Genomic DNA, 27,510 nt, shown 5'->3' on the forward strand with positions numbered 1-27,510 from the left:
GAGAAGGTAAAAATGCTCTAAACTTGGAATGGACGTCAATGTAAAACTAAAAGCAGACAAAAATGCAAATTCATGCTTTCATCAATGTTTTAAAAAAATATATTAAATATATACTTTATTTAATATTAAATTTAAATATCTGTATTATATTTTTTATAACTTTATGTTTATGTTTATAAGTTTATTTAAATGTTTACTTATAAAATAGTTAATAGTATAATTTACAAATAGTTGTTAAATTATAAAATGTAATAAAACATTTAATAATAGTTTATATTTATAAAATAAAATACATATTATTAGTTTACTATTATTAGTTTATAATAATTTAGTAATTCTCTATTGAAAATAATTGTATCATTGATATTATACAGCTTCACTGTCCAGTCTGGGCACATCCATCATCTTCCTTGTTTTAAATAATCAACTTTGTTCCAGATGAAAGATTTTGGTCATTTTTGATATTTTTAGAACTGAACTCTTTATTTATTCATTTTATTTTATGAGGCAATATTAGAGTTGATAATACTCAACTCGATTTCTGCTTCTGTTGGAGTAACTGTCTCTACTGTCCAGAGAAAGACTTTCTACTAAGTGTTAGTGAGGTCAGGATGTTGGATGATGATGATGATCACCACCCCACCTCATCATCCCCAACCCAAAAAGTACTGATGGAGCTCCACCACCATCAGTCCAGAGAACACAGTTCTTCCATTGCTCCACAGCTCCTCAATGCTAGGGGGCTTTATACCCCTCTAGCCCACGCCTGGCATTATTAGGCAGCATGGAGCCAATAGGGTCATGATGTTGATCTGCTCCAGAGAGTCCTATTCTATTGGCAGTACTTCTATACAGGGTAGTGTGTGCATTTGCACTTCTATTACAGCAACGGGAGCAACGTAACGTAACTGAACGTAGCTAGACCAGGGAACCGGAACACAGCGGGGATTACAGTAGCTGTATGGAAGCTAATGCTGCTGTGAGTAACGCTGGGTGGAGAGTGTACGGTCCTCTCAGGAGATATTCTACACAGGCACTAATTCCTCTCGCACTCACGGCTGGCTCACCTGTGGCCTCCACCATGCCCTCCAGGATCACCACTATCTCAAACTCCTCTCGCGCCAGCTGCTCCTGAGAGATCTCCCAGAAGGGGCTGCTCTCATTAAACTCGTGGCAGATGATGAGTGGAGACACCAGAAAGAGCCGGTCGTCCCCCGTGTCGAAGCCCACGTTGATGTCCGTCTGGTTGAGGGGGATGAACTCTCCCTCTTTGGTCTGTTTGGAGCGGATCAGCTTGGCCCGGATGGACGCCTCCACGATGTGCGAGTTGCGCAGGTCTCCCACGCGGAACATCAGGCAGAGCTTGCTGTCGCGCATGGAAATGACGGCCTTCTGCGAGAACATGAGTGTCTCAGCTCGCTTCTTGGGCTGCGAGATCTTGACGAACATGCAGCCCACCATGAAGGCGTTGACGATGGAGCCCAGGATGGCCTGCACCAGCAGCAGGATGATGCCCTCGGGACACTTCTCCGTGATCACGCGGTAGCCGTAGCCAATGGTGGTCTCCGTCTCGATGGAGAAGAGGAAGGCCGAGACGAAGCCGTTGAGATTGTTGACGCATGGCGTCCAGTCTCCATCGTCTGTGTGGTCAAGGTCGCCTCTGGCATAGGCGATCAACCACCAGATGAGGCCGAAGAACACCCACGTGGTGGTGTAGACCAGCGTGAACACCAGCAGGTTGAAGCGCCACTTCAGGTCCACCAGCGTGGTGAAGATGTCTGTCAGGTAGCGGTAGGTTTCCCGCACGTTGCCATGGTGAACGTTACACTTGCCGTCCTTCTCCACGTAGCGCTGTCTGCGCTTCTTCAGCTGACCTCCTGGACCATCCATGGAGTCTCCGCCTCCAGCCATGCCTCCCACCACCATGGTCCGGTCTGTGGGGATCTGAGGTGACGAGGTTGTGGGATATGAAGGAAGGAATAAAGAGTTGAAGGTTAGAACAGGGGCATCCACATCGAAGCAAGACAAGATTCCTGTGGATCTTCGGAATTATGAGCTCAAAATAAGCACTACACCCTACAGGCAGCATGTATCCCTCCACCATTTGAATGATCTGATTTTTAAAGCAGGTTCTAGAGCCGAACTCTTCTCAGAACTCTGGTAGAACAGTGTCTCAGGCATCAGGCAGCGTCTTCATCACCATTAGGTGAAGAACTTTCTGTGAGGAGCTTTTATTAGAGCTTCAGACAAACTCAAGTTTAGTTCTGACTGGGGAAGGTTATCTAGAACGTGGTAAAAATCTGAGCATGCTGAGAATGTATAAATGGGGAATATGGGGGTCTTCCATTGTTTACTTGGAGGTCTTAGTTATAGTAACAGTGTGTGAAACTACCTCCAGCATGTTTGGAAGCTCTCACTGTGAGTTGTATATAGGGGGCTCTCATTGTTTACTTTGGGGGTCTTAGTTATAGTAACAGTGTGTGGAACTACCTCCACCATGTTTGAAAGCTCTCACTGTGAGTTGTATATAGGGGTCTCTCATTGTTTACTCAAGTTTAGTTCTGACTGGGGAAGGTTATCTAGAACGTGGTAAAAGTCTCAGCATGAGCTGCTGTGAATGTATAAATAGGGAATATGGGGGTCTTCCATTGTTTACTTGGAGGTCTTAGTTATAGTAACAGTGTGTGGAACTACCTCCATCATGTTTAGATGCTGTACTTTAGCCTGGCTAGCTCTCATCGTGAATTGTATATGGGGAGGGGGTTCTCCTATTTTACTTGGGGGGTCTTAGTTATAGTAACAGTGTGTGAAACTACCTCCACCATGTTTGGAAGCTATATGCTGGATGCTGTACTTTAGCCTGACTAGCTCTCATTGTGAGTTGGGCATGAAACTACCTCCACCTTCCATGTTTGAAAGCTCTCACTGTGAGTTGTATATAGGGGTCTCTCATTGTTTACTTTGGAGGTCTTAGTTATAGTAACAGTGAGTGACACTTCCTCCACCATGTTTGGAAGCTCTGACTGTGAGTTGTATATAGGGGTCTCTCATTGTTTACTTTGGAGGTCTTAGTTATAGTAACAGTGTGGGTAACTACCTCTACCATGTTTGGAGGCTGTATCTTAGCCTGGCTAGCTCTCACTGTGACCTGATGGTCTGCTTCAAAACAGTGCTCTATTACGCCACCAAGAGGAGCTTCAAATAATACAGGAGTGGCTGTGATTTCTGTGACTTTACACTCCACTCAGTCATCCAGTCTAACATCTGTCTGATGCTGTGAAATGAAGATGACCTCTAATTTAAGCTGTTTTAAAAACCCTTAACAGTTTTCCCTGCATGAGGCTGTGTCTCGCTCTGCACTGCAGAAAAAAAAGAAACGCTAAGTGTTAGCGTCGAGCCGGCGAGCTGCCCTGACTGGTTTGTGCTGATGCTTGTCACTTTGCCACTTTGTCAAATGTTAACCTTCAGGAAAGCGAAACGCGAGACACGGGGCCTTCTGCATGAATTCAGTCAGACCCCCTTTCCTCCTTTCCACGACGTTTGAAGCTAACTCACCTTGTCGTTGGGATCGTTCCATTTCTTGGGCAGCTTCATGCCCTGTTTCTCCACATCCTGTCCGAACTGGCCCTTTACACTGCTCATGACCAGCAGGAGCCACAGATACCGTCTTCCAGTCCAGCAGGGGGAGCTCTCAAACTGCAGAGGCAAACACATGTGACATGAAATCTGAGAAATTTGATTAACCTCAACTAGCTAGTATTTGAGTATGCATATGTAGTATAGATAAAAGTGTCAAAGTTAAGTATACTCAAATATCCACAATGCATACTTGCAACCAGTCGGTTTTGAGTGTGGTTACACTACAGACTACTATCCCACAATGCAATGCGAAATGTAAAGAGAGGAGCTACTCACATCAGAAACATTTTTTTAGAATGTGCAGCGGTGATGACTAGCATAGCAACGCTTCCTCACGTCCTATTTGTACTAAACGATGTGGTGTACTAACCTGCCAAACCTGCACTATTAACATTAGTATGTAGACTATACCTGATAGTATTAGGACACAGCCCAAGTCTTATGGAAGGCCTCAGGAACTACTGGATTCCTTTTATATTGAATCAAAGCTGGAAGGGTTTAAAGGGATGTCATAAAAAGCTCTTGTCAGTATAACATATAGGTGTCTCAATACTTTTGTCCATAGTGTACTCTGGCACTCAGTAAAAGAACAGATGAAAGAAATCATTAAATTCTCAATATTTCCACGATCTTCATGTCTGAGATGGGTGTATGTGAACTTCCCACCACAGCTGCAGGGTAGTGTTGGTTGTAGGCTAATGCTTCACCATCGTAAAGAGGAGTGATCCAGCTCCACTGCAGCAGCCGAACAGACGGCCGGCCTGTTTTACAGATGAAATCTGTCCATCGGGCTGCTGTCTGAGGCCTCGAACCTTCCTGTTCCTCAGGCTTACCAGTGGTTTGCATCATGCTACACACTCAGTGAGGCCCTGGCTCTTTGTGGTCATCTTTGACACATCTGTGCCGACGTTTCGGCAGCCCTCTTGATCTGCTCAGCAGTTTCTCATCATAACTGAGAGTTTTCTTACATCACCCATTACTGAGGTCCTCCATGATCACCTTCCATCATTTGCAGTCTTGCTTCATACTATTCATAATATTTTTCAGGCAAATATATAACTCGGGGTTAACGCGGGTTAACTTTAGCTAGCAGGTTTTCCTCAGGTTAACACAAGCTAACCATAGCTAACAGCTTTATCTCAGGTTAACACAGGCTAGCCATAGCTAAAGGATTTACCTCATGTTAACACAGGCTAGCCATAGCTAAAGGATTTACCTCATGTTAACACAGGCTAACCATAGCTAGCAGGTGTAACTCAGGTTAACACAGGCTAGCCATAGCTAAAGGATTTACCTCATGTTAACACAGGCTAACCATAGCTAGCAGGTGTAACTCAGGTTAACACAGGCTAGCCATAGCTAAAGGGTTTACCTCATGTTAACACAGGCTAACCATAGCTAGCAGGTTTACCTCAGGTTAACACAGGCTAGCCATAGCTAAAGAATTTACCTCAGGTTAACACAGGCTAACCATAGCTAGCAGGTTTAACTCAGGTTAACACAGGCTAACCATAGCTAGCAGGTTTAACTCAGGTTAACACAGGCTAATCGTAGCTAGCAGGTTTAACTCAGGTTAACACAGGCTAGCCATAGCTAAAAGATTTACCTCATGTTAACACAGGCTAACCATAGCTAGCAGGTTTAACTCAGGTTAACACAGGCTAATCATAGCTAGCAGGTTTAACTCAGGTTAACACAGGCTAATCATAGCTAAAGGATTTACCTCATGTTAACACAGGCTAACCATAGCTAGCAGGTTTAACTCAGGTTAACACAGGCTAGCCATAGCTAAAGGATTTACCTCATGTTAACACAGGCCAGCCATAGCCAACAGGTTTACCTCAGGCTAACCTTAGCTTTCAGGATTTTCTCAGGCTAACCTTAGCTTTCAGGATTTTCTCAGGCTAACCTTAGCTTTCAGGGGCACCTCAGGCTAACCTTTGGAACATAAAATCGGGGAGTGAAGTGAGATTGGGCAGCAAAAGAAAGACAAACTGGTCAGTAAATCTAATTATAGCGGATGCGTTTAGCTGATTGCAGAAATAACCGTTAGCTGCAGTTCTGGTGCACATTCGTCACTGGCTTGAAAGTTTTATTTGTGTCTCTGTTGTTACGTCTGTACTCTGGACTGCCTGAAAAGCTGCAGCTCAGAATAAGCAGGTTTGTATCGATCAGCCCTGAGGCTCTTCAGACCTGCCATGAAAACATTCCAGTAATACACTCTGTTCTAATGCCTGAAATCAGCCTCTTCTCGGCTACAGCTAACAATCCTTAGTCGTTATACAAACACGGTTCTCCAAACAGTTCCACATACTTTTACAAATGTGGATGGATTTGTACTATAGATTTGTTTAAATGCTAATACATTTCATTTTCACATCACTAGTGGCACTTCATGAACTTAAAGCAACAGTCTGTAAATTTGGGGATTTAGAGACCTCTCTGGTGAGAATGTGTAATTGCATTGCAAGTTTACATTTAGTCAGTTTGGGCAGATGAAGGCCGAGTTTGCCGTTCTGATATCTCCATGTTTGCAGTAGCTGTTTGTATCTGCGCTATTAACAGCGCTGTAGTTGCTCAAGTAATCAGCAAAAGTTACTGGATCCTGTTTTAGAGGTTTTGCATATGGCGTAGTTACGTAAAAGCCTGATATGACCGGAAAAAAACGCGGAAACCTACCAGACCACTCTGTTTTAAGAGTGAATATACAGTATTAGGCTTTTGCAGGGATGGTCACACAGCACACTGATACTGATTTATTACAATATTTTGGCCCCTCCCCACTGAGGAAGATGACTGCTTTCAATGTAAATGAAAAAATCTTAAGGACTGCTGCTTTAAAGAGGAATTCCATCAACTGTTCAGAATTCTCTGCATAACTCAGTGTTTGAGAAGAGTGGGGGTTTGGTGTGAAATTATGCTTCACTGTGGAAAAACGTACTGACTAGATTTTTTTTACGGGGTGGTAAATGGAGCCAAGTGTCTGTCGCCATGACTACAACACAAATATAGCCATTTTATTTTCTATCCAAACCCACCAGTGCAGCTACATGAGTCTCCTGAGTATTATATGGAATAATGATGATGATGATGATGATGGTAAAATAGTGACAAATCTGAACAGGCTAACCTTACCTAACAAGTTTGACTCACGTTAGCAGCTAACATTAGCTAACAGTGTCAAATCAGGCTAATGCAAGTTCACCTTAACCAACAGGTTTAACTTAGGTTACCCCAGGCTAACTTTGGCTAATAGGTTTAGTCAGGCTAACTTTGGCTAACCTTAGCTAACAGATTTACCTCAGGTTAACACAGGCCACATCTCTAGTGTCACCTTATGAGGAACTCATGAGGGACTGGGGTGAACACAGTTGTCTTTAGGGACTACTTTCTGTAGCTGCACTACACCCTGCAGCATGTATCCCTCCACCATTTTAATGATCTGGTTCTAAAAGCAGGTTCTAGAGCCGAACTCTTCTCAGAACTCTGGTAGAACCGTGTCTCAGGCATCAGGCAGCGTCTTCATCACCATCAGGTGAAGAACTTTCTGTGAGGAGCTTTTATTATTAGAGCTTCAGACGTCTGCTTCCCTTCACCTCCACTGTAGAACCACAGCTCTGACTGGAGGAGGTTATCTAGAACCGAGTGTTTCATAGCAAACCCACCAAACCTCCACTCTGAGTGAGTCTGTTTACGTCTTAACTGTTTCTTTAGGCAGAGAAATAAGGAAAAATGAGTGAACGAGGAAAATTGTTTTGGCGTTGATGAAGCTGACTGTATCCCTCAGTTTAGCACAACGTCTCCCGGCCAGTCAAGTGTTCTCCTCGTCAGGGTTCCGGTTACACTTCAGTGTGATTAGTGTAACACGCAGGCTGTTGAGCTTGGTAAGTGATTCCCTTGAGTTACCCTCATTAATTCTGTCCCGTCTCTCAAACCAATTAGTCCAATTACAGCAATCCTAGTGACCCGAGATGGGCAGCTTTGAGAGGGTCTGACTGAACTCAGCTTCTAACAAGCTGGAATCTTGTAGTATAATCTTTCCAGTATAATTTTATTGTTTTATTACATTATTTTATGTTTTTTTTTTATGTGAGGAAACAACCCAGCAGCTCCTCATCATCCTCATCTCGGCCTTAATTAAATACACCTCGTTTTCATTATGAGAGAATTACTGCAGGTTTAGGAGGGTTCGCTTCACCCGCAGGCCGTCAGCAGGGGGACAGTGAAGATGATAGATGGAGTCAATGGGCTGCTAATACAGACACCCTCACACACACACACACACACACACACACACTCACACACACACACACAGGAGTGTAGAGTAATTAGCTCAAGTGAATCCTGAAACCGGCTCCTTTAGCATATCTATTGAAAGGCGGGTCTGCAGGAAACATTAAAGGAGCAGTTCAGAGAAAAATCAGACAGCATAATTGATCATCTCTGCCCCCAGATCCAATCAATCAGCCAAGACATGTTTAATATCTGACGCGAGCTTCTTTAATTCACGAAAGGAGATGCTAAGCTAACATGGCTAAAAACAAATCCCCAAAAATCTTCATTAATTTGCTTCAAGTGTTTGAAAAGTTCAGTAAACAAAACGTGATGTAGTAAAAGTGGCATTTCAGAACCTCATACAGATCTAGAACCCTGACCGACACGTCAGGAGCAAAAAGTCTGGCGGCTGTACTGAACACACACACACACACACACACACACACACACACACACACACACACTGACACACACACAGACTGGCACAGCATAAACTGCTCATGTTGGACGCTACACTTCATTAGACGGAGTGTGTTTTCCAAAAGCTGCCCACCAACTCGCAGTCTCGCTGAGACATGATGTAGCATGTGTGTGAGGGAGTGTGTGTGTGTGTGTGTGTGTGTGTGGTGTCTCACCGTAGGGAGTGTGTGTCAGGGTCGGTTGGAGTAACCCTGGCCTGTGTGGGTGTGTGTGTGTGAGAGCAATACTGATGAGTTTCTCAGCAGGGTCGAGGAGTGGGGAAGACTGGAGCAGATGGCGCACACACACACACACACACACACATATACACACACACACTTTTTGGTGTGTATTATTCCATTGGCCGGTAATTCAGCCTGTATTTCTTGACTCAAGTGAACAATTCTCTGCACTTTTAGGCCCAAAATACAGTAAAAGGAGCTGATGATGGTCTGATGATGAGAAATATGACACAGGGCCCCAATCCTACACCCTGCGCAGGGCGCGTGACGATGCTCATCGCTATCTTCCACCCCGCCAGCAGTCTATTTCCACTCCTTCGGTCTGTGCTGTTTAAACAGCAGCACTGCTCGTAAATATCTCTCTGCTGATGGGTGCGGTGGTCTCGTAATGAGGGGTATTCAGGTCAGTTTCTGGAGTATTGCTGTGTATCTCGGCAACAGAAACACAGCAGGAGCTCCACTGACTGACTTTCGTCAACAGTCAGACGCTCGTTGCTATCTCGGCAGTGAATTGTCAACACAGGCGCGTGCAGCCCGACGTTCGCACCCCCCCCCCACGTTTTACACCACTGAAATAGCAACCCGCCAAGGTCAGTCTGACCGCACCTGGCTCTTAAAGGGAGCGACAGCAAGGGACACACTGATTGGTTTATTTCTGCATGTTACACCCAAAACAAACACAGCAATGATTCATTAAGAGACTCAATACATTCAAGTCGAGCAAGGCGAACTTTTCCCGTCGTTACCATAGCAAAGACACACCAATGAACTCAACAAAAGATCGCTAAAATAGGGCCTAGAGTGTCACTGTCATGCAAAATCCATGCATGTCCAAAACAACAGCTTTACAGGAGGAAAATTAACTTTCAATGGAAGTCAGTGTAGAAAGATTTTATTCATGGTAATTTTGGAGCGTTTCTATTGGTCCGTTCATCATGAAATTCTGATTCTGACATTGTAAAGAACAACTGCAGATTCTCATTATGGAGTATTTCTGTAACGCTGATGGCGTTTAAACTTTGCAATTTTCAAAATTGTCATCAAGATCAAACACTATTTTTGTTTAATTCATAACTTAAAACATTTGTTCATCCTTCAAAAAAAACTAAAATAAAGAAAATCCTTATTAACAAATCCTTTTCATCCAGACATGGGAGCCACAGTAAAATGTGACGGGGTGGTACATTTTATATTACAATGACTGCAGTTCTTCGCATGGTCAAATTCCAGACCTAGCACACGTCAATCAGTTTGAAAAAATAATTTTCTTTGCACTAATATTGTAAGATTTTTAATACAAATCAGTGTTCCCTGTGTATTTTGTGTGAAGGGGTGGTTGAGCTGAGCTTGACAGACCCTAACAGGAAGAAAGCAGCAAATAAACAACGTTAAGAAACGCAGAACTTGCTTTTCTTGTCTCTTGCTGATTCAAAGGCTCAATTGATTTAATTTCCTCTTTGTGATATCATTTACAGCAGCAGTACACTGTTTATAAACAAAGCCAGCTAGCGTGACGGGGTGGTAAGTCAAATGAGAATGACAAAGCCTGCTTCTGTTGGAGTCACTGTCTCTACTGTCTAGAGAAGAAGACTTTCTACTAGATACTAAAGGAGCATTGCTGTGAGGATTTGATTGCATTCACGGACAAGAGCGCTAGTGAGGTCAGGATGTTGAGGATCTTTTATGATGATCACCACCCCACCTCATCATCCCCAACTCCTCAATGCTGGGGGGCTTTATACCCCTCTAGCCCACGCCTGGCATTATTAGGAAGCATGGAGCCGATAGGGTCATGTGTGTTCGTCTGTTCCAGAGAGTCCTATTCTATTGGCAGTACTTCTTCTCTACAGGTACTAGACAAGCTGTGGGTGTGCATTTGCACATATGTGTCAGCAATGGGTGCAGCTTAAAGTAGCTGAATGCATTCATTAGAAGGGGTGTCCACAAACATTTGGACATATGGTGTATCATGAGTGTTTTTAAGAGTGGCTGGTCTTGCTAAGAGATGTGTGAGAAAGCAGAGGCAGATGCAGTGATGGCGTGACGGTGGTTTGCGGTCAGTTCAGGGCAGCACCGCTGTCTCCCAGCAGCCCGCCTGCTGACGTCACTGTGTGCTGGGAGTCGGTCAGAGCGAAATGTCACCAACTGGCCGGGCCAGCGGGACGGGACACTTCTGCAGCTCTGAGCCGAGAGACGTTCACACAGCCATCAGAAGAAGAGTGTATGTGTGTGTGTGTGTGTGTGTGTGAGTGTGTGTGTGATACAAAGCTGCAACCAGCGATCAATACAACTGATTAAGCTCTTTACTGTCATTCCACCAACCAAATCTGACTGTTCCCCCTTCTTTGGTTCATCAATCAAACCTCCCTTGTGGTGATCATGGCGGCTTATGAGGTCAGTCCATCTGACTATCATTCAGCTCAGATATAGTCATATAGTCATTCTGTCAGAATGAGCGTGTGGATCATATGAACATTATAGAGCATTATAGAGCGCCCCCTACGCTTCCTGTAGCGTATTACAGTCTGTCAGAATGAGCGTGTGGATCATATGATCATTATAGAGCATTATAGAGCGCCCCCTACGCTTCCTGTAGTGTATTACAGTCTGTCAGAATGAGCATGTGGATCATATGAACATTATAGAGCATTATAGAGCGCCCCCTACACTTCCTGTAGCGTATTACAGTCTGTCAGAATGAGCGTGTGGATCATATGAACATTATAGAGCATTATAGAGCGCCCCCTATGCTTCCTGTAGTGTATTACAGTCTGTCAGAATGAGCGTGTGGATCATATGATCATTATAAAGCATTATAGAGCGCCTCCTACACTTCCTGTAGTGTATTACAGTCTGTCAGAATGAGCGTGTGGATCATATGAACATTATAGAGCATTATAGAGCACCCCCTACTCTTCCTGTAGTGTACTACAGTCTGTCAGAATGAGCATGTGGATCATATGAACATTATAGAGCATTATAGAGCGCCCCCTACACTTCCTGTAGCGTATTACAGTCTGTCAGAATGAGCGTGTGGATCATATGATCATTATAGAGCATTATAGAGCGCCCCCTACACTTCCTGTAGTGTATTACAGTCTGTCAGAATGGGCGTGTGGATCATATGAACATTATAGAGCATTATAGAGTGCCCCCTACACTTCCTGTAGTGTATTGCAGTCTGTCAGAATGAGAATGTGGATCATATGAACATTATACAGCATTATAGAGCGCCTCCTACACTTCCTGTAGTGTATTACAGTCTGTCAGAATGAGCGTGTGGATCATATGAACATTATAGAGCATTATAGAGCGCCCCCTACGCTTCCTGTAGTGTATTACAGTCTGTCAGAATGAGCGTGTGGATCATATGAACATTATAGAGCATTATAGAGCACCCCCTACACTTCCTGTAGCGTATTGCAGTCTGTCAGAATGAGAATGTGGATCATATGAACATTATACAGCATTATAGAGCGCCTCCTACACTTCCTGTAGTGTATTACAGTCTGTCAGAATGAGCGTGTGGATCATATGAACATTATAGAGCATTATAGAGCGCCCCCTACGCTTCCTGTAGTGTATTACAGTCTGTCAGAATGAGCGTGTGGATCATATGAACATTATAGAGCATTATAGAGCACCCCCTACTCTTCCTGTAGTGTACTACAGTCTGTCAGAATGAGCGTGTGGATCATATGAACATTATAGAGCATTATAGAGCACCCCCTACTCTTCCTGTAGTGTATTACAGTCAGAATGAGCGTATGGATCATATGATCATTATAGAGCGCCCCCTACGCTTCCTGTAGTGTATTACAGTCTGTCAGAATGAGCGTGTGGATCATATGAACATTATAGAGCATTATAGAGCACCCCCTACTCTTCCTGTAGTGTACTACAGTCTGTCAGAATGAGCGTGTGGATCATATGAACATTATAGAGCATTATAGAGCACCCCCTACTCTTCCTGTAGTGTATTACAGTCAGAATGAGCGTATGGATCATATGATCATTATAGAGCGCCCCCTACGCTTCCTGTAGTGTATTACAGTCTGTCAGAATGAGAGTGTGGATCATATGAACATTATAGAGCATTATAGAGCGCCCCCTACGCTTCCTGTAGTGTACTACAGTCTGTCAGAATGAGCGTATATGAGCGTTACAGGGCTTATCGGCTGCACCTGTAGAAGCACTTTGGTTCTGGTTTCTGTTGTGGAGCATTTTTCTCTTCTTGTCTTTTCTACTTCGCCCTCCTTTATTCTCCCATTAACGTGAATAAAGCCGTGATGAGTGCCAGGTAAAAAGAAAAACCTTGATAAAGGTGCATGATGGACCAGAGGAGCTTCTTCACAGGAGAAAAGCAGAGAGATGGAGAGAGAGAGACAGAGAGAGAGAGAGAGAGAGCACTTAAAAGCCTCCATTATCCATCATACTCCTCCTCCAGAGAGGACAAAAGCAGAGAGAGAGAGAGAGGGGGGGGGGGGCGTGCGGGATTAGGAGAAGGTGCAGAGACAGATCGGACAGAGTTCTGATACAGAAGCAGAAAGACCACTTTGACCTTCATCCTGCATCCAGTCCAGTCATGTTGGTGCTTTTCCTTCAGGCTCAAACTGGAGCTACGAGGCTAATGTTGCTAACAAGTACTGGAACCTTAACCCCACCAATTAGCATTGGCTCTAACTGCAGTCCAGAGCGTGTGGAGGTGTTGGACTGTAGGACTTACTGTTATCTAGAACATAGACTGAAATAGAGCATGGCGACCTAAAGGGAGCACCGTAATATCATACACTATGTCCAAATATTTGTGGACACCCCTTCTAATTAAAAGCATTCATCAACTAAATTAAGCTGCACTCATTGCTGACACAGATGTGCAAATGCACACACACACACAGCTTGTCTAGTCCCTGTAATAGAGAAGTACTGCCAATAGAATAGGACCCTCTGCAGGAGCAGATCAACATCATGACCCGCCAGGCGTGGGCTAGAGGGGTCTAAAGCCCCCCAGCATTGAGGAGCTGTGGAGCAGTGGAAGACCTGTGTTCTCTGGAATGATGGTGGAGGAGCTCCATCCAGTACTTTTGGGATGAGTTGGGGAGTTGAGGACGATGAGGTGGGGTGGTGATCATCAACATCAGAACACACAGAATCTGAGGTCACCATGCCGAATGCCATCCCAGGAGTATAAGGTCTAAAGCCCTGCAGCACTGCAGGCTGTATAGCAGTGGAACCGCCTCCTCTGGAGTGCTGGAGCTCCAGCTAATACCTCTGGGATTGGTCTGAGTGTCGTTTTTGCTCTATAACTAACCATCCATTATCAGTACCCGACCTCACTGAGGCTGTCCTGGCTCAACACCATCAAATCCTCCCTCCAAAATCTAGTGTGAGGCCTTTGCAGAAGAGTAGACTCTGTTACTGCAGCAAAGGGACAACACACTCCCTGTTACTACCCTAGATTGTAGGCATCCACAAACTTTTGTCCAAAATGTTGCTATGCTATAGAAAAAAAGGACAGTTCCATGCACAATACTGCCATGACCTTCATGTTCATGATGAATGTTGCTGTTACAGCTGCTGGGGGATGAAGGTGAGAATCGCCGCCTTCAAGCAGCTCTCGTCCCGCAGCCGCTCTACCCAAACCTCCCTGTTCTGCGTTTCTGTCAATATTCGCTCAAAAATCTGCACCAGGAGAAGCTGCTTTCTGACTGGAGGGCAGAACAGAGCAGGTTATATCACAGGAACCTCCCGGGCGGCTGTGCGGATCGTAGATACGGCAGAGGAAATCTCCATGATAAGCCCGATCTCTCAGCACCCACACGACTATTTGCATAATTACCTTTTCAACTATTTTTACATAATCCCTCTATTTCCAGAGGTTCCTCCATCATCGCCCGAAACACAGAGATGCATCGGGTTCCCCAGCGGAAGCTGCTGAACCTGGCAAAAGTTTGGACACTCATTCTCATTTCCTTACTTATAATACTTTCCATATTCCAAATGCAATACGAAATGACAAAAGTATTGGGACACCTGCTCGTAATTCTTAGTTTCTTCTGAAATCAGGGGTATAAAAAATAGTTGATCCTGCTTCTGTTGGAGTAATCATCTCTACTGTTCAGGGAAGAAGACTTTCTACTAAATTTCTGAGGAAGAGCATTGCTGTGAGGATTTGATTATGTCAAGCAGCAACAAGAGTATTGTAATCACACAACGACAAGCTGTATGTGTGTGTATCCATTTGCACAAATGTCCACATGTATTTTTAAGATGGGGTGCCTGAGGAGCATAATATACCCTGTGTGTAATTTATGCACATTGTGTATGATACACGCTTCAGGAAGCAGAATTAACGCCCTGCAGCGTCACTCGGGTTATTCTGGACGTCCAGTGTTTTCCTTACATTACAGCTCAGTCAAGAGCATCTGAACTTCGGACTGGACTGTCCGTGCGAGGGCTGATGGATTCTGACTGTAAACTCCTCCTGGACACTTGCCGTGTGTGTAAAAGCTGATTCATCTGCTGTTAAAGCCGCAGGAAAACCTCCTTTATGGCTTTAGCTCCAATTACTGTTCCCTCTGTTTGTGCAGCCTTTTAATAAACGTCTCAGGATGCCGTCCACAGGCACGACCGAAAACCACACTTTCACAATAACGAGAAAGGACAGATGTGGGCTGGCAACTCTCACACCAGCACTCTCAGCACTTTTGCAGCTTTCTGCCTCATTGTCCAGGCCCACTGTATCTGCTGTACCTTCGTATATCATCATTAAAACCCCTCAGCTGATAGTTTAATAAGTGAACCTATTTAATAACCTGTGTCTGAATCAGCATTTCTGACTCATTCTTTACAATCTCAGAGAAAATGTAGATTTTAGTCCTGCCCGAAGCTCAAGCTCGGGCGTCACTGGGCCTTGCAACAGGACGACGATCCCAAGCATACCTCTAAAGATTCGCATTAAACTCTGATTAGATAAAGATACTTGCGCTACACTCTGATTGGATAAAGATACTTGAGCTACACTCCGATTGGATAAAGATACTTGAGCTACACTCCGATTGGATAAAGATACTTGCATTACACTCTGATTGGATAAAGATACTTGTGTTACACTGTGATTGGATAAAGATACATGTGTTACACTCTGATTGGATAAAGATACTTGCGATACACAGTGATTGGATAAAGATACATGTGTTACACTCTGATTGGATAAAGATACTTGCGATACACAGTGATTGGATAAAGATACTTGCGTTACACTCTGAGTGGATGAAGATACTTGCGTTACACTCTGAGTGAATAAAGATACTTGCGTTACACTCTGATTGGATAAAGATACTTGCGTTACACTCGGATTGGATAAAGATACTTGCGTTACACTCTGATTGGATAAAGATACTTGCGTTACACTGATTGGATAAAGATACTTGCGTTACACTCTGATTGGATAAAGATACTTGCGTTACACTGATTGGATAAAGATACATGCGTTACACTCTGATTGGATAAAGATACTTGTGTTACACTCTGATTGGATGAAGATACTTGCGTTACACTCTGAGTGAATAAAGATACTTGCGTTACACTGTGATTGGATAAAGATACATGTGTTACACTGATTGGATAAAGATACTTGCGTTACACTCTGAGTGGATGAAGATACTTGCGTTACACTCTGAGTGGATGGAGATACATGCGTTACACTGTGATTGGATAAAGATACTTGCGTTACACTCTGAGTGGATAAAGATACTTGCGTTACACTGATTGGATAAAGATACATGCGTTACACTCTGATTGGATAAAGATACTTGCATTACACTGATTGGATAAAGATACATGCGTTACACTCTGATTAGATAAAGATACTTGCGTTACACTCTGAATGGATAAAGATACTTGCGTTACACTCTGATTGGATAAAGATACTTGCGTTACACTCTGAGTGGATAAAGATACTTGCGTTACACTGATTGGATAAAGATACATGCGTTACACTCTGATTGGATAAAGATACTTGCGTTACACTGATTGGATAAAGATACATGCGTTACACTCTGATTGGATAAAGATACTTGCGTTACACTGATTGGATAAAGATACTTGCGTTACACTCTGAGTGGATAAAGATACTTGCGTTACACTGATTGGATAAAGATACATGCGTTACACTCTGACTGGATAAAGATACTTGCGTTACACTGATTGGATAAAGATACTTGCGTTACACTCTGATTGGATAAAGATACTTGCGTTACACTGATTGGATAAAGATACTTGCATTACACTCTGATTGGATAAAGATACTTGCGTTACACTGATTGGATAAAGATACATGTGTTACACTCTGATTGGATAAAGATACTTGCGTTACACTCTGACTGGATAAAGATACCTTATTTCTACGCTAATATTTGGATATTAATTTGTTCATTTATTTGGTGCTTTTGAAATTACTGTGTAAACTCAGACTGTATGAACACACCGCTGAGCCGTGCCTCTGGGAAACGCCACTAGAACGGGTTGTCTCTGTGCCTAGAACCGTTCTGCCTGCAGTGGAGACGAGGCACACAGGCGGATTCCTGGCGCTAGGTCCTTCACCGCTCCACAGCAGATGAAAAAATTTAAAAAACTGCCCATTAAACTGCAGCACAGCTAAAAGCTACTGAAAACGTTTAGAGGGACGCTCTGGAGCGAGGGAATGGACGGAGATGAGAGTTATCAGCACTGAAGGATGAGCTAATCACACAATTATTGCATTTTTAAAACCATCCCAGCCTCTTCACTCCAATCCATTAAATCAATCCCCCTTTAAACACTGTCTTCCAGCTTCCCTCCACTTTCTCTGAGGAATAACACACACACACACACACACACACACACACATAGGAGGAGAGCGCCGCGTCCAGCGTGAACCAAAAATAGAGCCACATTTCCGTGGCTTTTGGTTCACTGATGCGTTCCATTAAAGAGAAAACGTGGAGCAGGTGGGTGCACAGCGTTTTTTGAGCTGGATGAACACAGAGCTTTATATAAACAAAGCAAGTCTGGCGAGTGGACGCCATTAGCGCCGCGTTGTCTCTCTCCCCGTATCTGGCAATCTGCTGAGAGCGCTTCAGCCTTTTCAGAAGTTTCCGCTTCCCCTGAGAAAAGCAGACGGCTCTCCTGGGGAATTTCCATCGTTTCGGGTTTAATTACTGCCCAGGGTGATGTCCTCCATCCCCACTTTGTCTTATTATAGTGATTTTGGTGGGCTTCCTGTGGGGCTTTTAAAGAGATAGTTCAGCAGTAATAATACTTACACAGTTTTCCGCCCTTAGTGGCAGGCTTAGTGGGCCTACGTGCTGCGTCTGACCGCTCTGTCCTTCTACACTGAGCAGCATTCTTTATCAGTTGTGCCTTAAAATAGCAGCAGCTTCAGGATCATTCTGATGCTCCACTGTCTGGAACAGGGGGAGAACGGCGTCTCCGTCATTCCCACTCCGGGCCGGAGCGCTGCTGCTGCTACTGCACTATGGAGGTTTGGTGGTGGAGCTGCAGGAGGAGAACCTCTCTCCAGAACTGCTGCTGTGTGACGCTGCAGAACCCATAGAGTCATATTAGTGTAAAATCCTGTAGTATTACTCTACCACCTCAGCCCACATGCTGCTCCACCTTCAGCTCTCAGCTTGTCCAGAAATGCACGTGTACAGCTATCTGTTCATGACGGGGCGCTAAAAAGTGTGATTTGTATTTACTGCGGTGGAGTAAAAGTGAATTACACTCGGCAGTAGGGGGAGCCCCGAAGCAAAAACTACCAATTCCAGCATAACGTTGCTTTAAGGGTGGTGTTGAATTTCAGAGGACTGCTCTGAAGATGGTTTCCCTCAACCTTCATCTCTACATTCTCCGGAAATATTGGCAAATTATTCTCTCCTACAGCAGTTATTACTTGTGGTGTGCCTCAAGGCTCTATTTCGTGCCTCTTTTATTTCCACTGTATTTGCCTCTCTTTGAGTCAATCTTCAGGGAAATAAACCATCACCTGCTGCTGTTACGTTGACGACACACAGGTGTATCTCCCGTACTGGCATTTCTTCTCTGAATGGCGCTGGAGCCCCTGAATTATGAGGTCATTAAAGAGTTTAAATATATGATTGTGGCTACATGGATGCTAATAGCTCCACCTTTTGGATTACCTCACAAATATTAAATGAAAGCAGGTTTTCAGAGATTTTCCATTTCCACAATCCATTCATTTTTCCAAATGGTGACTGCTGAGATGCAGCTGATAAACTGGGCAACTAATGCGGCTATGCTAAAAATCTCGGATCCAGGTGTCGGTCTGAATGAATTAACCCTCTCCAGGTAGTGATGCGAGGGACCAACTGTGTGTGTGTGTGTGTGTGTGTGTTATATAGTGAAAGAAAACACACAACTACTTAGAACCCGGAGGTCCCACATGCCAGGAAAAAAACTAATAAAAAAAGCTGGTAACATTCACTATATGGACAAAAGTATTGGGACATCTGCTCATCTTCACTGTTTCTTCTAAAATCAAGGGTTGAGTTGATCCTGCTTTCGCTGGAGTAACTGTCTCTATTGTCCAGAGAAGAAGACTTTCTACTAGAGCGTTAGTGAGGTCAGGATGTTGGATGATGATGATTACCACATCATCCTCACCTTATCCCAAAAGTACTGGATGGAGCTCCACCACCATCATTCCAGAGATCACAGCTCTTCCACTGCTCCACAGCTCCTCAATGCTGGGGGGCTTTATACCCTTCTCGCCCACACCTGGCATTGGGCAGCATGGTGGCAATAGGGTCATGATGTTGAGTCCTATTCTATTGGCAGTACTTCTTCTCTACAGGGAATAGACAAGCTGTGTGTGTGCATTTATTAGGAGTGTCCACAAACATTTGGTGCTGTAAATAGGGTATTATATGACTGCCGTATGAATGTCTAGTAGTGTATGCCCCCCCCCCCAACAGGATGACCCCATTTACTAAGAGAAATCTGTACGACCACTAACAGAGATGAATTGGTCCTGAAGAGGGGTGGTGGTGGTGGTGTGCCCATAATTAATCTTTTTATTTTGGCCCAGAACCGACTCAGCCGGCAGTCTAATAGATCATTTCGACTAAATTAACTCTGTATCTTTAACCGGTTCCATTCAGAACTCTTCGAACCTTGCAGCCAGCCAGCGGACCGGCTCGCGTTTGCACCAGTTTCGAACAGAACCGAGGAATTCCTTATCAATGAAGGCCGTTGTGCAACGGCAGTAAACAGTAGACCCCTGCATGCTCTACACATGTCATCACGGGATCACTCAGTTCCAGCTGGGAAAGGGCTTTTTGGGTTCCAGAACCAGGATCAAATTTAGATGAACGAACTGAAACTGAATGCATTCCAAGAATAAGCAAGAACCGAAGAACCAAAGATCTCCTGCTTTAGGAGCCCACAGCGGCATAGCAGCAGGAGCAGGGTCGGAGGAGAAAGGAATTAGGAGTGTTCTGGGCCCTTAGTGGAAGTGGGTGTGGAAACTGTTGGATCCGGGCTCTTCGGAGTGCTCTGCTGTGGTGGCACCAGTGTGGCGGTTACACTCTGCTCTCTGCAGTTTAAACATCCCTCTGACGTCCACATCACGGCCGGCTGAAACTCTAACTCCCTTAGACAGGCCCGCCGCCGCCCGGGGGGCTTCTGGACAAGGCTGTTAAAGCGTAAAGGTGGGATTCTGTAACGGAACGCATCCAGGTGGCAGACGGAGCACACTGCAGTACATTAGCTCTGACACACACACACACACACACACACACACACGGAGAGAGGGAGCTGGGTAAGGCTGAATTCCTTTCTTCCAGCTTATCTCGTCTCCAGCCCCCAACATTAAAGCGATACCTCAGCGAAAAAACTGATGACCCCCACCCCCCACCCCATGCTAAATGTAGTCGAATAGCCGAGACATGGTCAGCTGAGGTATGGTCACTGGGCTAAACTGCTGTAGGCTGAATGAGTGGGGCAAAACTGCTGTAGGCTGAATGAGTGGGGCAAAACTGCTGTAGGCTGAATGGGAGGGGCAAAACTGCTGTAGGCTGAATGGGTGGGGCTAAACTGCTATAGGCTGAATGGGAGGGGCTAAACTGTTATGGCCTAAATGGGTGGGGCTAAACTGCTGTAGGCTGAATGAGTGGAACTAAACTGCTGTAGGCTGAATGGGTGGGGCTAAACTGCTGTAGACTGAATGGGTGGGACTAAACTGCTGTAGGCTGAATGGGCAGGGCCAAACTTGCTGTAGGTTGGATGGGTGGGACTAAACTGCTGTAGGCTGAATGGGTGGGACTAAACTGCTGTAGGCTGGATGGGTGGGACTAAACTGCTGTAGGCTGAATGGGTGGGACTAAACTGCTGTAGGCTGAATGGGCAGGGCCAAACTTGCTGTAGGCTGAATGGGCAGGGCCAAACTTGCTGTAGGCTGAATGGGCAGGGCCAAACTTGCTGTAGGCTGGATGGGTGGGACTAAACTGCTGTAGGCTGAATGGGCAGGGCCAAACTTGCTGTAGGCTGAATGGGCAGGGCCAAACTTGCTGTAGGCTGGATGGGTGGGACTAAACTGCTGTAGGCTGGATGGGTGGGACTAAACTGCTATAGGCTGGATGGGTGGGACTAAACTGCTATAGGCTGAATGTGTGGAACTAAACTGCTATAGGCTTAATGGGTGGGACTAAACTGCTGTAGGCTGAATGGGTGGGGCTAAACTGGGCAAAACTGCTGTAGGCTGAGTTGGTGGGGTTAAACTGCTGTGGAGCTACCACCACCAAGTGTTACATACTGTACCCGTTTACTGTACCCATACTGTACCCGTCGTGTTGAAGGTGGGGATACTGATACTTGGTTTTCCAGACGGGTGGATGGGGGGGGGGGGCAAACTATGGCTTTAACAGTTGTAGGCCGGTGCCGGCTTCCATAAAACTGTCGATTCCAGCTGTTGTAGCAGAAGCAGCTGATTTAGCTGCTGAGTGCGAGAGCTCATTTGATGTCGGTGTGGTTTTACGAACCACGTTTAAATGATTAATGTCCATCAAGAGAGCTAAGCACAGAGACCTTTCTGCAGCACACACACACACACACACACACACACACACACACACTGCAGCAGTGCGCACAAGGGAACAAGGACCTCAGCAGCAGAAACACGCTGTGTTGTGCATTTCTGACACGGCCTGGTTAAACTTGGATTAGGTCTCGGCGTGTTTCTGCGTTCAGGAGAGGTCAGCATTAAGTAAACGCTCCAGGCCGAGTTTAACCCGGGAGCAGAGGGATGTCTGCGGCACGGCGGCTTTTCATAACACGATATTAACCTTATTATAGAAATCAGATTAGCCTGACTCGCACCTCGCTACACATACACCCCAACACCCCATATTTTATGCTGTTAGTGAGCGAGACAATTACAGTCCAGCTGCTTCCGGAGGTGCTCACCTGACCTCAGAACAATTACAGCTGTTTTTAATTTGCCCAGTTTCCTCCCTTCCGGCACATCCAGCCAATCAGCCAAAGCATGTTTCCGTGACTTGTTTAGCTTGACTTTACATTGGAACTTAGTACACAGAATGCCAGCCAATCAGGACTCATTACCCAGAATGCCAGCCAATCAGGACTCATTACCCAGAATTCCAGCCTGTCAGGACTCATTACCCAGAATTCCAGCCCATCATTACTTATAAGACAGAACGCCATTCAGTCAGCACTCAGTAGCCGAAATGTCAATCAGCACCCAGTACCCAGAACACTAGCCAATCGGCACCCAGTACCCAGAACGGTAGCCAATTGGAACCCAGTATGCATAACTCCAGCCAATCAGCAGCTATTAGCCAAAACGCCACTCAATCAGCACTCTACTGAGAGTTGAATGGGTAGAGCTAAACTGCTGTAGGCTGAATGGGTGGGGCTATAATGCTGTAGGCTAAATAGATAGGGCTAAACTGCTGTAGGCTGAATGGGTGGGGCTATAATGCTGTAGGCTAAATAGGTGGGGCTAAACTGATGTAGGCTGAATGGGTGGGGCTATAATGCTGTAGGCTAAATAGGTGGGGCTAAACTGATGTAGCTGAATGGGTGGGGCTGAACTATGGGCTGAATGGGTGGGGCTAAACTGCTGTAGGCTGAATGGGTGGGGCTAAAATGCTGTAGGCTAAATAGGTGGGGCTAAACTGATGTAGGCTGAATGGGTGGGGCTTAACTATGGGCTGAATGGGTGGGGCTTTTATGAAATTTAATTATTATTAAACTAATTTAATTATATGAAACTATACACGCCCTGGAACTGCTGGTCCAGAACTGCGGCTGGTTCTCCGGCTCTGCAGACGGATGATGCTCAAAGAGGCCTGACTCGTCCTAAGCTGGCTCTGATTCAGATCTCTGCACTGCTAATGACGCTCCTGCATTGATCGGATGCCAGTGATTGATCGGTGCTGTGATCAGAGCTGATAGTCAGTTCAGTGTGATATGTGTGATGGATGCTAATTAAGCAGCAGCTCTGCATACTGGATGGAGCTCCAGCTACTCTTCCGTCCACCGCTCAAGGCTACGGGGATGGTCTTATTGGTCAGTGTGCTGAATGTCTTTGTCAGCTGGGCTCAGTCATTAGGAGCCGTCCAGAAACTTGTGGACATCTACTGAATCTGACATCAAAGACACCAGATTATGAAGCTAAAGACATCAAATGAGTCCAGTGGAGTCCAGCAAAGCCCCAGGAAACGAAAACAGCCGACATTATGCTGGAATCAATGGTCTCATTAACGAAGGTTGTGTCCAGTTAGCGATGGCCTGCCTGGGGGCGGGGCTTTGACTGGTGGTGCTCACTGATTACAATAGCGTTCAATGGGAAAGCACCTGGGGCAGTAAGAAAATACGAATACGCTACATGTCCAAATGTTTGTGGACACCTCTTCTAATGAATGCATTCAGCTACTTTAAGTTGCACCCATTGCTGCTGACCCAGATGTGCAAATGCACACACACAGCTTGTCTAGTCCCTGTAGAGGAGTACTGCCAATAGAATAGGACTCTCTGTGGGAGAAGATAAATACCATGAACCTATAGGCATCATGCTGCCTAATGTCAGATAAAATTAATTTATATGAACAAAATGAACAAATTAAGATGTAATAATTAAGAAAGAAAAAAATAAATAGAAAATAAAACAATAAACCAAAAATAGAAGATAGAAACATTAAAAAGGTAAAATATGTACATATATACACCATCAAATACTGAACATTGTCAAGCCCATATATATTTAGTTATTTTTATAGTTTTTGTACATTTTCTTTTACATTTTTGTCTAAAACATATATATTTAGTCATTTTTATACTTTCCTTTTTGTAATCTTGGTAGAAAATGTATATATTTTTGTAATTTGTTTAGTCAACTTTTTGTAATTTGTGTAGTTACAAGTTACAAGTTTATTTTTTGAAAAAAAAAAGTTACAAAAAAAAAAATTTAAACAAAAAAATGTAAACAAGCTCTACTTCCTGCTCAGGTTCAGTCCAATGCTGTAAAGCTGATAGGATGGTGCTTCACGGTACAGATGGATGATGACCCTCACTGCAAAAGCAACCCAGGAGCTTAAATTGCAGAGTCAGTCGCTTGTCCTTAATTCAGTTGAGCGGTTTTTCACTTACTGAAGACAAAACTGAAGCAGAAAGACCTACAAACAAGCAGAACTGAGGGCTGCTGCAGTAAAGGCCTGGTAAAGCCTCTCAGGGGAGGAAAACTCAGCATTTGGTGATGTCTAGACAATGGGTTCCAGTCTGGAAGCATTTGTAGCTGTTCAGCACTACCTAAACTCCTTAAGGCTGGTCTTGGACCTGATTCTGAGATCATCTTTGCCTCAAATGTACACACTTAGCTTCACCTCACAAATCACCGCTGTTAACTTTCAATGGAAGTCAGTGTAGAAATAATGTATTCCAGGACATTTTGGAACATTTCTATTGGTCCGTTCATCCTGAAATTCTGATCCAGTACAAAGAACAACTGTAGATTCACGTTATGGGCAAAAATTGAGGCACATGGTATTACTCTAACTCACCCTCAGTCCACAAACTTCTGGATCTTTCAGCTTGTCCAGAAATGCATGTGTACAGCTGTCCACAAAGGGAAGCTTATTGCATGATTTGTATTTATTGCAGTAGAGTAAAAGTGAGCTCCACTCCACAACTGTAGGGGTATTCTATACTCCCCCAACTGTATTTACACGGAAGACAAGCCCTGGTAGTATTTAGACTCGACTAGTTCCAGCAGGATGGTCTGAACATGGTGAGGCAGATTTGGATCTGGATCAGATTTGGATCCGGTGCTCAGTCTGTGTGGAATCATCTGCAGGAACACCTGAAACTGGAGCTCCTGATTGATTTTAAGATAAGTGTTAACACACACACACCTGGCAGGGTTGAGCAGCCATTGCCATTGCTTGAAGGGCCTTGCTCCCAACAGCGGCAGCTTGCCGAGCCCGGATATCGAACCCACAACCCTGTCATCAACAGCCCAGTGCTCTAACGGCTGAGCCTCGACTGCCCCTAATGCAGCACTGTTTTAAACCCAGTCAGTCGGTCAGTCAGAGCTGCAGCAGATTACAAATGGAGACTTCTGAGGTAAACAGGGGCTAACCTGAGGTGGTAGAGTAATACTACAGGATTTTACACTAATATGACTCTATGGGTTCTGCAGCGTCACACAGCAGCAGTTCTGGAGAGAGGTTCTCCTCCTGCAGCTCCACCACCAAACCTCCATAGTGCAGCAGCAGCAGCAGCAGCGCTCCGGCCCGGAGTGGGAATGACGGAGACTAGGGTTTCAGTCTGTGGGGCATCAGCATCATGATCCTGAAGCTGCTGCTATTTTAAGGCCACAATGCTGCATAATGTTGCTTAACAACACGAATCTGAATCATTAAAAAAAAAAAAAGATTCATGAATCAGTGTTGATGTAGTGAGTCATTTACTAAAGAATCAGAATCAGACTAAGGTGGGATATTCACACCAGTTCATCACACAGCTTTCATAATCTTAACCTCGTCATACAGTTTTTTTTGGATATTAAAGATATATTCAATATTTTTTTGAGCGATTTGAATTCTGATTCTTTACGAAACGATTCATTCACCTGTTCGTGTTGGTGATTCAGAACTACACTGAATATTTGACTATATTTTAGACTATGTGGTCCTAATCCGCTGGAACAGTACAGTACAAACACAGAGGCTTGCAAGCATGACACTAGCTTTATTATTATTATTATTATTATTATTATTATAGGCTAATTTTACAAAACCAGGAGGTGATTCGCTCTGAACGGATGCCTGTTTACAGTCTTACACTTTTACACCCCGGCGCTGAGAGTGAGGGAGCTGAGCTGTTCAGGCACGCACCGTAAACCTGCCTCACAGTCTCAGGCTCAGTCCTTTGTTTTTTCCAGGCAGGACCTCTGTAAACAAACAAGGTGAATGAACGAGGAGCTGTAGAGCAGAGGGAGGCGGACTGAGAGCAGCCGGTCTACATAATAATGTAAACAACAACAACAACAAGTAGAATAATAATAACAGCTACAGCGACATCAACTACTCCCACCAGCCTACTACCACTGATAATAACAGGCCAACAACAATAACACTCCACCACTACAGCCTTACACCAGTCGCACACTACATGACAAAAGTATTGGGACGCCTGCTCATTCATAGCTCATTTCTTCTGAAATCTAGAGTATTAAGGCTGTCAGTCAGATATAGGGTATGTCCTATGTTGAACTCTATTATTAGAATTACTATATACTTCTGTCACTATATGACAAAAGTATTGGGACGCCTGCTCATTCATTCAACGCTTCTTCTGAAATCAAGGGTGTTGCTTGTGTTGGAGTAACTGTCTCTACCGTCCAGGGTGAAGAAGGCTTGCTGCTAGATTTTGGAGGAGCATTGCTGTGAGGATTTGATTGAACACTTAAGCCCACCTAACATGATGACCATTACCACAGTGTTACTACCCCCTGGTACCCCAACAGAGCGCGTACTGTACATACACAGACGGTCCTACAGGTGAGCGTGGAGCTCCAGTGCGCTACCAGTGTGTGGTAAACTGGGCTGTAACTGGGATTGTGCTCTCAGACTGGGAATAAAAGCATGCACTCACCGGTGGAGGGAAGTTAGTTCCTCTGGATCATCTGCCTGCGGGATGCTGCTCTCTGCGTGCACCTCTCTCTCCCACTCTCTCTCTCTCTCCCACACACACACTCTCTCTCTCTCTCTTTTGTTCTTTCAGCTCATTGGAAGTGTGTACGGGGTGAGTGTGTGCTGATGTCCGCGTGCGTTATTTCAGCTCCAGCATCTCGTGCTGTGTTCGTGCGCGCAGCTGCGTATGGACAAATCTCAGACAGGACACACACTCACACTCTCTCTCTCTCTCTCACTCACACACACACACACACACACACACACACTCCGCAGAGAGAGAGAGAGAGAGAGAGAGAGAGATCCGCCTGTGTTATTCCGGCGCGCGCCTCCACCTCTATCCAGCGGAGCGAGCCTTAATCCCACCCGTATTCAGACAGGCCACGCCCATCAGCGCTGAGATTGGCTGATAATGGCCCACCTCTTGAACTATAATTGGCTCGTACTCCACTTTTCCCGCTTCTGGGCCATGATTGGCTAGTGCTACCTCGTAGTTCGCTGCTGGGGAGCCACGCCCCCTTAGGCTGGGCTGCGCTAATAGTGGTTCTTGCTGCTGTGGTTCTAGAGTGCTTCAGTATGTTACAATGGAACACAGAGTTTAGAACCCTACAGTGGGGAACTCCTAACATGGGTGGTTATTGTTCTAGAACCTTTTTTTTAGAACATTTTCTGCATTTAGCACC

The 27,510-nt window shown here is 44.8% G+C and overlaps 1 protein-coding gene across 1 annotated transcript in view; it reads right to left on the reverse strand.

Moving 5' to 3' along the window:
* kcnj21 (potassium inwardly rectifying channel subfamily J member 21) overlaps positions 1 to 27,151 on the reverse strand; it is a 38,478-nt gene extending 11,327 nt beyond the window's left edge. The window contains exons 1-3 of the mRNA XM_072692540.1: positions 26,790 to 27,151; positions 3,556 to 3,696; positions 1,068 to 1,944 (exon numbers count right to left, since the gene is read on the reverse strand). Of these exons, the coding sequence (XP_072548641.1) occupies positions 1,068 to 1,944; positions 3,556 to 3,642 (964 nt within the window). The 5' untranslated portion in view covers positions 3,643 to 3,696; positions 26,790 to 27,151. The remainder of the gene's footprint in view (positions 1 to 1,067; positions 1,945 to 3,555; positions 3,697 to 26,789) is intronic.
* Between the last annotated feature and the right edge of the window lie 359 nt (positions 27,152 to 27,510).

This window comes from Salminus brasiliensis, chromosome 1 (genome assembly GCF_030463535.1).
Source record: "Salminus brasiliensis chromosome 1, fSalBra1.hap2, whole genome shotgun sequence".
Lineage (NCBI taxonomy): Eukaryota > Metazoa > Chordata > Actinopteri > Characiformes > Bryconidae > Salminus > Salminus brasiliensis.